Below are 12,326 nucleotides of genomic sequence, written 5' to 3' on the forward strand. Positions count from 1 at the left end.
TGGTTATAAGTGATGTATGCCTGTACTTAGACGCTTACGTCTCGCTGGTGCAGCCATCTTTGCGACCTCCTGCTCCCGAGTCCCGTCGCTTTTACTCGGGACAGTCGGCCCACTGCAACTGCTCTCTTCCAGCGAGCAGGACCCTGCATGCAACATGTAAACAGCGAGCAGATCTTTTAACAACATCAACATGAAGCAAACAAACATAATACGTTACGTTCATCTCTGAAGTGAGAACAATGTGTTGCCTCGTGATAAAGCTGTACACACACAGCCACTTCGTGGCTTGCAACTAAATTTAGGAAAGTCTGAATTTTATTGGGAACACCATGGCAGGCTTGTGATTCAATCGGAGCTAATCAGAGTGAGGTATTCGACGCATTACTCTCCCAGCAGATTACAGCGCCTCCGATCTGGCAGCTAAAAATTAAGACACCGGAACTCGATGGTCTGAAGGGTGGGCGGTTATGAACTTGGCAAACAAAAACATCATTGAGAACCCGACCGTGGAAGTGCCGGGATTCTCTCTCTCACGACGGCTGTAGACCCCACACTGAACCGGGGCTCGGACGCATACACGTTACATGAATGTCAAATCAAAAGAAGCATCACACTGCGCTTGTGGTAAAGCACAAACCATCAAACACATCACCAACGAGTTGGCCGTCCACGCACACCCTGGCAGCATCACTGCAATCCATACAGCATCTATTGCCACCTTGGATTGCTCGAAGGACCTTAACATTGAACTATGACATCTATACAAACTATTGCTTACATGCCATACGAAAGAAGAAGATAGAAGGTGAATTGTAGTGACCACTCGCAGCTACTACACCAACATGTGTTTTTTTTTACACATGTTGGTGTAGTAGCAAAATAGATTTTACCTACCTGCCAACGTGAGTCACATATAAACGAAACTAAGCTGCACTTCCCACAATGCACTGCAGATGCCATTTATTTTACAAACCTCTCAATAAAACTTAAAGTTTGGGATGCAATTGCAGTCTATAATCAGGACAGAATATTGAGAATGGATGGACAGGTGTAAAGGATTAAGATGAACAGGTTTGCGAGACAGCTTTTGGAGTTGTACCCAAAGGTCTGAGTCCAAGGGGAGAGAGAAAGCGAATCTAAAACCAGGTGGATAATTAGATTGTGAATTCAACATGCGACAATGATAAATTATATCATTGCTGAGCACCCACCAGACCAGGCCTCCTGAGAGGGGTTGTGTTGTCTGCACCCATCTGGTAGAGAAGTCACTGATGAATCCTTTGCAAAATTTGTTTCATAAAATTGTAAGGGCCAGAATGTGTCTTTCTTATTTGCACCTTACATACAATAAATGCACTTCCTGTTTCACTATTTACGTCGTGTATGGAATGGGATGCCGTCATCCAGCAGTGGACTGAAAACGTGCCATAGTTTTAATACGTGGATGTTGTATACATGATGACAAAAATAAACAGGTAAAACAAACCTAAATTAAAACTGTTAGCACGGAGAATGGTAGGGTGGTACAATGCCCTCACAGCAGCGTGACACCTCCTCTCATGTTCAACAGCACTTGATTACCGTTCGTCCAACTTAAGTGTTTGGTTACGTATAGATTATGAGTCTCTGTCCATGCTAAAATGATCACATTCATAGCACTAATCTCTGTGGGCAGTCTTTAGCCCGTGGTGGAAATGTTATATTTATATTGTTGTTGACCCAAGTTCTTTGTAAGACAAATTAATCCAAACCTTGTGATAATTTTTGAAGTGCTCTACTACAGCACCACAACACTCAGCCACGTATCCCTCACGACCTGCCAGAATTAGCATCACTGTGGGGGAGCCAAAAGCAATTCACCTGTGCATAATTAAGTTAGTTGTTATTATTTAATATTAAGATCATCAAACGGTGCCTGAATTATGAAGACACTCACCGCCACCACAGAAATGTGGCATTGAGTAGCATCGGAGATATTGTATTGTGTGTAGTTGTCACGCTTGTGATCTATCAGCTCTCTGATGTGCATTTGGATTGTACCACGCGCTGTTCAGCAAGATATCGACGAATTCACTTTCCCAAAGAAGCTCCCAAGCACGCGAAACGAGACATCAGACATGCATGCCTTGCGACACGCGACAGTGACCCGAGCACACACGGCGGCGGCAATGGAGATGATGACCAAAGCCACGTTTGCTCATCTTGGCAGAGACGATGACATTTTTTGTTGCCGTTTTCGTTTACTGAAGCGCTCGTGCCAAAGCGCACAGAAGCGAGTCGTCAGGACTCGTCGAGGCTGGGGGTCCTTCCCTTTTCATTTTGCGAACGCGTCGCGAGATGCGGAACAGCGCGACAGCATTACCGCTCGGGGTGCTGACCTCCGGTGATGTACAATGCATCAAGTACACAGACCCACATCCCGTGACGCAGGAACTTCACATTTAATTACATTAAGTGCTTTGTAGTACCGAATTGATAACGGTGACGGCTGCCAAACCCCACTGCCCCCTCCCAGCCCCACTCCATCCACCCCCCACGACTGTGGCACTAGAAAGCAGTGAAGGGAAGCTGTGATGGGCGAGCCGACCCGGATGCCTCCCCACTATTAAGGCAAAGGTGACATTGTAAACATGGTTAACAATGCTCGACGCTAATGCTCGAGCGCAACATATACACACAAAAACAATTACCGAGTCGTGACATTTAAAAAAAAGTCTGCCAGTCACAATCTGTCGCGGCAGATTCAGACAGAGGGCGCTGCACCACACAGTGCAGTTTCACGTGAGTTTGTGAAACGTTCTTAAATGCAATCGCATTTCGTTGTGATTTCAAACATGGGGGGGGGGGGGGAATCAGGATATGTAAAGAGTTTGAAGAAGACTTTTTGACTTTTAAACAACTTTTATTGCCACCAGCAGCAGCAGCAGCACTAGAGGCGATTTCGATATGAAATACACCGTCACCAGCAAACAAATGAAAATAAACGCTACAAATCCACGCACTGTGGCGCTAAAAGCACCGCGCACAGCACGAAAGAAGGGAATGTTATTGAGCAGGGAAAGAGAGGAGTAGGCCAGAGGGGGGGGGGGGGGGGTTGAGACGATGCTATTTTAGTTTAGTTTAATATTTCTATGGCAGAAGTGCATCGAATTCACTTCATAGGAAGAGACAGTCGTGATCGCTAGAAGAGAAATACGTCTTGAGCCTGGATTTGAAGAGGAAGGTTTTCTTCAATGCTGAGGGCCGTAAGACACTAAGTGTAGCATCACGGATCGAATATTCGCCCATTTAGTGAAGGCTGACTGACCGTTTTGGTCAGGGACTGAAAGAAAAATACACAAATTATACGATTTAAGTAGTAAACCTCGATGTACAAAAACTATGTTTAGATACTAAAGTTTGGATGTGTGATACATAAGAGGGATAGTTGGTGTTTTAAAATGTGTTTATTTTGGGTTTTCTGTTAAATCTATAACAACATAAAAAAGCATACCATTTAAGTTTTGAAATGTTTCTGCAACGCAAATGTAAACTCATTGGTTGGGGCAGGACCACTTCACTTCCTTGTTTTGGTCATTGCCTTTGGGAATTCGTATTGAGTGGCAGTGTGTCTTGCCTCACGGCAGATGTGGAGCGTACGTTCACAGGACGTTCCTGTTTTTTTATGCTAATTTTGGTCACGTGACCAGGAAGTGACGATTTTAGATTTTCAGTGAACCACGCGGGCTTCGGCCATTTTACTGATAATTCAAGATGGCGGCACGCATCGCATCTCAGTGAGACCACAGCCGCACTTGTCCATTGTGGGAGCTTAAGAAGCATTGTCTGTAAGTTGTTTATATTTCTATAATATTGACAATGCTGTTGTAATGTTGGAATTACCGTTATAGTGATGTAAATGCCTTTATGGTGCCGTTAAGTTGTTGTAGTAAATACGAGGCCTAGTTAGTAACAAAGCCTGCGACTTTCCTTATTGTGGATGTTACTTGTGATTTAGTAGGTCGAGTCAGACTTGTGCCTATGTTGCGATCCTGAGAGTAAAGATGACGAAGCATCTTTACTCTCAGATTTTTGTTGCTATTTCTTTTATACCTGATGATGATTTTGTTGCTATTTCTTTTATACCTGATGATGATTGCTTGTGTTGCAATCGAAACGTCGTAATATGTTATTTTAATTTATTATTTTATTTTTAGACGTGACTTAACCGAAAAGAACCAAATAATGACGAAGCATCTCATCCACAGTTTAGTGTTATGTGTAATGCTGTACATTTGGGGTGCAGTGGGATGAATACACGATGTGCCTGTATGCAACGCACCAGCTTGTGTTCTTGTCTAGCTGTTCAGTGGTAATGTAGGGGCCTGGTCCGTCCAGGATCTATTGTTATCTAAGACAATGTTCTGATGCTGTGGTGTTCATTGTGTTGGTGTTTCCGGATTATAACAGATGCTGTATCTGTGTTTTCTCACCAGTTTTACCTTGTTACAATCAATAAATGACGATTGGAGTTGGACGTTCATCCTGGCTCCGAGGGTTTATTGAACGCAAGGTTATCTACTCGATTAGCGGTGCAACGCAGCGCACAGCGAGGCTGAGATACAGTGCATCTGACTCGTGAAATATGTACGTGCTATAAATTGTGTTTAATATTGTTTATCATTATTATTACACGCTTTTATTTAACTCACTCTGTTGTTGTCGTATCCTCAAATCTTGTAACTCAATTTTAACCCACTTCTCAATGTGGTATCGACTGCAAACTTGGTATACTTATGTCATATTGGTGACAATACTATATCCTATCATAAAACATATTTTTAAACAATCTTTTTTATATGTTATGTTTCGGGTTGGGTCTAATTGTCCACGCTCAACTAACGTTGGCTGTAAATCACCACGGCCCTTACGTTATGGCAAGCTTTGCGGCCACTTCCTGGAGTCGTGGAGTTCTGCCATTACTTGTACGGTACATTTCATTAAAGCGTGTTTAAAAAAAAGTATTTTTAAATATTACTTATTTTATTTTGTTTATTATTTATAGAGTTTTAACTGTTTCTCTGCACATGAAATCGACTAAAGTATATTTTTAAATATTTTTTTTCTGTATATAAAAAAGATAGAGATTTTACAAAAAGATCGGACATAAACTGATGCAATTATATCATTGTTTTCCATTTTTATTCCAGTCAATATCAATAGTAAAAGTGTTCAAGTAATCTCCCGAACCAACAGTTTGGATTGGATGAGATATCGCCGTGCAATTTCTAACTAAGGACCTTATCCAATGGTACACCCCTATGCATGACAAAATTTTCGTGCAAAAAATTATATGATTCCATATTTGGCTATACGGGCCATATATAAACCATTTTATTTATACAGGAAAGCCTTTGCATTGTCTCAATGTTTTCAGAAAACTTTCTGGCATTTGGAAGCGTAAAAAAAGTTTTGTCAGAATGAAAGTGGGGTGTCTAGAAAAAGCCACACACATGAAAGGATAAAACTCAATCTCCACCACACAAATGCCTACGGCAGGGGCCAATATTTTCAATAGACAATCACTATTGAACAACATGCAATATTCGTGATCTATAATAATGTTTTAGTTTCTTCGTATGTTGGTTACCTACACGCTCCGATTCAATACCGTATGCCCCTGTCTGGCAACTTCGATCCACCAAATCCAGGCATCTGAGTGTACCAAAGACAAAATCTGCGTTCAATGGGTTAGTGAACTTTAGGTAGTCAGGGGCGTCGTTTGTGCAATGTCTTGCACCAGTCGATTAGGAAGCCCCGTCAGTGAAGGTTTTCAAGGCTCGTCTGAAATCACATTAATTTTCTCTTGCATAGCCAACTGCGTAGTGCTGTTTTCTAATTAGTTTTAATGTTAAGGATTTTTTACTGGGATTCTATTGTAAAGCCCTGATTGCCTTGTGTGAATGGCGCGATATAAAACTGAGTTTTACTTTTCGATTTAAAGTTTTCGTGACTGCAAGGATTCATCTTCTTGGTTCTTTCGGTAAAGTCACTTAGAATGGAAATAATAAAATAATAAAAATAAAACATTACAAAATAATTCTCACGACGTTTCGGCCACAACGCAAGCAGCCGTCCTCAGGTGTCTTCTCGACAGACCTGCTCTCCACCTGAGGACGGCTGCTTGCGTTGTGGCCGAAACGTCGTAAGAATTATTAAATGATGTTTTTTTTTATTATTTTTTTATTTCCATTCTACGTTACTTTAACGAAAAAACCAAGAAGATGAGTTTTACTTACTTACGAATACTATTGTTCTCCGTCCTAGGTTGGGCATCCGGAAACTCATCAATTGATTATTGATTGAGCTGGGTGGGGGGCTCTGGCTACCCACCACCCCTCGAGAGAATGCCCCTACCTCCACCATAAGACCCCTTCCTGCCACCATTTTCTCAGGGTTTTTAGTTTCTGAGCCAGGGCTCACAAGTGTTTCAGCTCACGTAGCTTAATGGTAAAATTAGCTTGTGCGAGTGGGATTAAGAGTAGGGTTTTCACTAAGCAGGACGTCCATAAATGACGTCACGCACCTAGGGGGGGGGGGGGGTCAGACATTTGTGACGATGCGTGACGAGGGGGGGGGTGTGAGAAATGTGACGTCACATCAAAATGCGCAACTTTAAATACATTTAGACAACACGTTCTACTTAATTAAATAGACTTTTTAATAAATGTTTTCTCCTACAACATCAGAGTGCAGCGCCACATTAAATACGCACTACAATGACAATAGTTTAAAGCGATTTGAAGCATGTATTATATTTTAGGGGGAGGGCAGAGCTTTGTGACGTCATATTTGAGGGGGGGGGTCTGACTTTTTGTGACGCCGTGTGACGAAGGGGGGTGGGGGTCAAAAATCTTCCAAAATCGCGTGACGTCATTTACGGACGGCCCCATAATCAGGACGCCCAAAACGTCCTGCAGGCAACGGCGGTGGCTCGAGGTGCGAGTGGGCCGCACAGTGCAGCCCACTCGGCTAATTAGCATGGCCGCACGCGCAAAGAAGTGTCGAGACTGCTGATCAGTTCAGCTTAGCAATCCGCACTCTCAGTGATTCCATTTCCCCGGGCAGTACCATGCCTCCACGTGACAGAGAGAAGAAGGGAGCGTGACCATAAATGAAAAGGGGAGTTGAATATCTCCAGCTGAATCTGCCCAAAACTGTCCTGAGACTCTGCGAAGCTTTGTCTTACGACAATGGAATGGAGGCTTTAGAGTTTGGCACGAAAATGCCATGGAAAAGGATGGCGGCACTGTCAGAATCCATCTCGCTCTTTCCAAGCATGAAACATCACTGCAAGTGGTCCTTTGAAGCCGTGGATGCCCTGAAGGGGCAATCCGGGACCAGTGCTGGGCCTCTGTTTGTGGGTAAGCGGCCAGGTCAGTCAGAAGTTCGTGCAGAATGCGGGTCGTGAGGCGTACGAGGAAGCCGTCGGGCTCAGGAGAGGGCCCTGTTAAGTTGTTTGGGAGGAATCCTGGGGGAGCTTAAGTGTCAAGATACAGAGCGTCCTGCTGGGGGAGGCAAGAGAGGACACAGCCAACTCTTGGGTCAGTGTAGGCGAGTCTCAAAGCACGTCAGGGCCCCCAAGGGCCCAGCAGGTTATAGGAACAAAAAGGCAAGGGGCCCAGAGGATGAGTGGAACAAATCGGACAAGGAACTCCCTCCCCCCACCCACCAAAGGGGGTTAAAGGGCTCGGGGAGCACGGGGAGTGTTCGTGTTCAGGTGAATCAAGTGTGGGGCAGGAGGCCTTTGTGAGGACACTTCCTGCGAGGAGATGCAAAACGCCTAAAAGGGAGCCTGTTGCATGGTCGAGGAGTGATCACCACAGACCGGCGGTTGGCAACCTGCGGTGCCGGAGCCGCATGCGGCTCTTTGGAGGGACCGCTCCGTGACGTTATTCACCACGCGTCGCGGCTCTTGAAATAATGAGTTTTGTTGATCGAATTCGAACAAAAAGTGTCTCTTCTCGTTACTTTTATTGCCGGCCCCTGCTCCAGACCTCTCAAAAAGGGAGAGGGGCAGAGCCTCCCTGCCTGCCGGGTGACCGACACAAAAGTGTATCCGACACAAAAGCGAGAGTCTCAGAACAGTTTCAGGCTTGAGATGTTCAACCCTTTCCATCTATGGTAACTTGGTATATGGGAGTAAACTGGAGCGTCCAGAGAGAAAACACACAATCACCAATGGAGATGTAATCAAAATAACTGCACCGAATAGGTCATAAAATGTCTTACTGCAGGCTGCCTCATAGCTGCGCATGTGAATGTTAGTCACGTGATTATCTCAGCATTTCACCAACCCCTTGTGCACCACAGCCTTAAATGCCAGTATTATTTCCAATAAACGCACTGCCGGCAAGCTGGGGATGCAGTATTAAAAATGTTTTTTGGGGGGAAAGTGGGGTGGTTGTGTTGTTGTGGGCACAGCTGCATTCATCAGCAGCACTAATTATCATTAGCGTTCACATTGCACTCATTATCATTCGCGTTCACGTTGCACTAATTACACGATGTGGCAGCAAAAATCGCGGTAATCACGGGCGGCAGCTGTGCCACGGCTAACCAGTAGCACTTTAAGGAATCCTGAATCAGTTTCACACTGAGCCCCTGCCTTGGAGGCCCCTGCCTTGGAGGCTGGAGTCATGTGAAAAAATAAGTGACACCCTATCAAACTGTGCATCGATGATTTGTGGGGTTTTTATTTGTCGCAACAATTTGGGCCATATTCAGACTCAATTTGGCAGAAAGATGGCTGCTTTTATGGGAAATCAGCCCCTCTCCACAGATTTGCAATTCATTTCGGGTCGATTCCGCGCACTGGCAGAAAGGCTCAAAATGTATGGGGGGTAGGGCGGAGCCTATAGATTGTGGAAATATTCCCACCGTTTGCATAATCTTGGCAATCGACGTTGATGGCCATGGCTTGTCCACAAACCGCTGAGAGAGCATAGTGGCACAATTTTCCAAAATTCACGTTGTGCGCGAGACGGATTAAGGCCTGCTTGGTTGGCTCAACCTTGTGGGTTTGGCTAGGATGATGCCATCGGACGATGCATTCAGTTGAGTCTCCTTGGCTCCTTCCCACAACGATGATTGGCTGCCAGGTCTCTTGCTGAGTGGTGCCACATCCATTCTGCCTGGTGGAATTGGTGGAAAAAAACTACATGCATTGAGAGGAATGCCATGTAAGTCTGAAGCCAGAGTGTATAGGAATTCTGGTCCCTTTAACCTCAATATAACGATATCTATGAGGCCATTTGGATCATGCGACTATGTGATTTGAGATGCGATGCACAATGGCCTATTTGCTGGTGATATTGCTGGAGCATTGCAGATTCACAGCAGATATAAAAAAACACTTTGGCTATGCCATACAAAGCCTGTAGTGAATTTACATGTGTACAGGGTAACTCGTATATGATAATTTTTGTGTGCGGTAATTACAGTTGTAATTTAAAGCTAGTTATGTTAATTTTAAATGATGTAATTATTTTGCAACAAAATTGTCATTGGGACCATTAAAGTGCAGTACTTTTGTAAGACGAGTCTATATTGTGAAGTAGGTGACTCTTTTCACTTTAATTTGTGTTCATAAGAGGTAGTTTTGTGTTATGCAAAAAACACTTATAAGCGGCTGACATGAGGTGAACTTCTTTCACAACCGTGCTAATCGGAGGTAAGATGTTGATTAACATCCATGAAATTGACTAAATTGTGCATACCGTTATTGCTGAGACATTTTCCGAAGACGCATTCGTAGTGTGTTCTTAAACTGCTTGGACATTTTTTTAAAAGAAAAAAACACAATTCGTTTTGAACCTTGACCCGGGGCGAATGCATATGATGCTAGGGATATTTAATCATAGGATATGATAAGGAATGTTGAAGATCAACTGTAGCCAACCACACTAATCAGAGGTGCGGGGGAAGGACAACAAACTAAAAACACATAAAAAGTAGTTCCAAACAAATGAGTTTGCCAATCTAGATGATTTAGAAGTGCATAGCTCCAGTGATTTCTTAATATTAGAAGTAAGAGCGTTCCAGATGACCGCAGAAGCACATCTGATAGCGCGCGATGCAGTGACCGCCTTTGTTCGATGGCTAGCCAATAGCCGCTGCGAGCATGACCGAAGTGCGCGTGATGGTTTATGCTCCTTGACAAGATCACCAAGGTATTGTGGTTCACTTATGGCAAGCACTTTGTGTGTAATGAGTGCAACCTTATAACGTATTCGTTTGGCAACTGGAAGCCAATGTAGCTCGGCGAGCACTGGATGGACATGGTCAGATCTTGCAGTGCCCGTACACGCTGCAGCTTGGTAATGTTCCCAATGGAGAAGGAGGAATGAGATTGGCTCGTGTGCAGGAGCTTGATCGGCTATCGCGTTGTGGGACCTTGAGGGATTGTGGGCGACTAGGGGAGGCCTTCATCCAACAGTGGAAAGAGCATGGCTGATGGTGGGTAGAAAACAACAGAAAACAACAGACGAAGGCTTACCTGGCTGTGGGCACCACCGCAAGGTGATGCCATCAAGGGCCACGAGGGCTGGGCTGCGTTCCCTGAGCAGTGGCGTCTGCGCCGTGGGCAGCAGCTGCCCCTCCTCAGGCCTCCGCGGGGTCCCTTGTTGCTGCTCCCTCGGGCCCCAAGTGCATTGCAGGCCGATGAGAAAGGGACCTCTTGGGCGCCCCACCACACCGCGCACCAACGTCCAACTGTGACACAAGCAGGTAGGTGTGACACCGGCTGACAAATCGGCTGCTCGTTCGACGTCAAGTCAAAGTGCATCCCAGCTCGAAGGACACCTGGGCGGATGGTCATCACCATTGGTTGCCCTGAGAGTGTTGACATTTTCACATTCTCATGGTAGAGGTCATTCCAGCTATTGCATGGCTTCTATTTACTATCACCGTATAGTTTTTTTTATTGACTTACGATGGATGATTGGAAGTGTCAACCGCCCCCCAAATGGCATTGCAACTTGCAACCTTCCTTCTAATTTGTGTCATTTGCACGAACCAAGTTTTCTTCAATCATCGAAAATCCGCCACTAAAAAATTGTGGTCTTTATACAACTATACGTGATGCTATATGCAGGCCCACATATATATGAAGGGCCAGCATTCACTGGATTTGCTTGAGTGTCTCTTAAAAACCCGACAGTGGCCACTGCTTCGTGACCTCCCAAGTGAACACAAGTGTGCTTAATAGTAAATGCACTCGAAAGGAACTCGTATACACAGTACACATCACGTTTACCTTTATGCTTCTGATGCGGTCACGGATTAGTGCATACAATGAATGGTTTCTTCAGTCGAGTAAATATTAATTTTAAAAAGCACGGTGGCAACCTGAAATTAACAGTTGCTAAGTGGCAGTATTTTCACGGATCACATTTGGCCTGATTACATTCCTCGACCCATCTACCTCAAACGGCTCTATACTCCTCAGCACTAGCTGGAAGTGCACCAATTCCATATCCTTCCTCGATCTGTTATTCTATTCTTTCCCATTAAGGTAACCAGCAGTGAATTGACACAAGTTGTGTGTCGGCCAGGCGTTTGCTGGTAGCGAATTGTTTTGGAGGTGAATTTGGTGAATTGCACCGACTTCATCGTGTGCCGCCAAGCTCTCAGTCTGCTGAGTTGTGGGGTGACTAGGAAGAGACAGTGACAACAGCAAGTTGGTTTTTGGACCCATCCCCCGTACTCGATGGTCATCCCCACCACGCGAGAGGAGAACATTTCAATCATGGACACTGACAAACAAAATGGAAACGAAATCTGAAGAGCAGACAAGAAAGTGTGGAGAAATGCACGATGGGAATTGCGCACCGAAAGAGGAGCATATGAATCAGAGAACAAATGCAGAGCATAGACATCAATTTTGGCTGCTAAGTAGGCTTGGGCAGGACACATCACCAGAAGGCATGATTATCGAGAGAGTTCTGCAGAGAATGCACAACCACTATAGCGATGAGATCAACACGTGTGCGTGGGTGAGATGTATTGCGGCATCACGACTATGAAAAATGGTGATTGCATTTGGGAGGCCTTCATCCAGCAGTGAATAGACCATGAGTGATGATGATGATGATGAGCAAGTATGGCATTTTATTATGAGAGAGAGAGATATACGTGAAAATATTTTCAGAATGCTTTCTGAGCATTATGTATGGCAATATTATGATATATACACTGTAATATTCACATGCATCTGGGAATCAGTAATGTTGTCCTGAGGCTTGAGTGATTGGCATTCAAATTGCATATTGCATGCGCACAATCTG

At 44.6% G+C, this 12,326-nt stretch overlaps 1 protein-coding gene across 1 annotated transcript in view; it reads right to left on the reverse strand.

Moving 5' to 3' along the window:
* LOC144719998 (leukocyte tyrosine kinase receptor-like) overlaps positions 1-12,326 on the reverse strand; it is a 106,794-nt gene that overhangs the window by 57,859 nt on the left and 36,609 nt on the right. Inside the window, exons 3-4 of the mRNA XM_078596401.1 lie at positions 10,538-10,752; positions 39-143 (exon numbers count right to left, since the gene is read on the reverse strand). Coding sequence (XP_078452527.1) covers positions 39-143; positions 10,538-10,752 — 320 coding nt within the window. The remainder of the gene's footprint in view (positions 1-38; positions 144-10,537; positions 10,753-12,326) is intronic.

Source organism: Lampetra planeri, chromosome 7 (genome assembly GCF_965212315.1).
Source record: "Lampetra planeri chromosome 7, kcLamPlan1.2.h2, whole genome shotgun sequence".
Taxonomy (NCBI): Eukaryota; Metazoa; Chordata; class Hyperoartia; order Petromyzontiformes; family Petromyzontidae; genus Lampetra; species Lampetra planeri.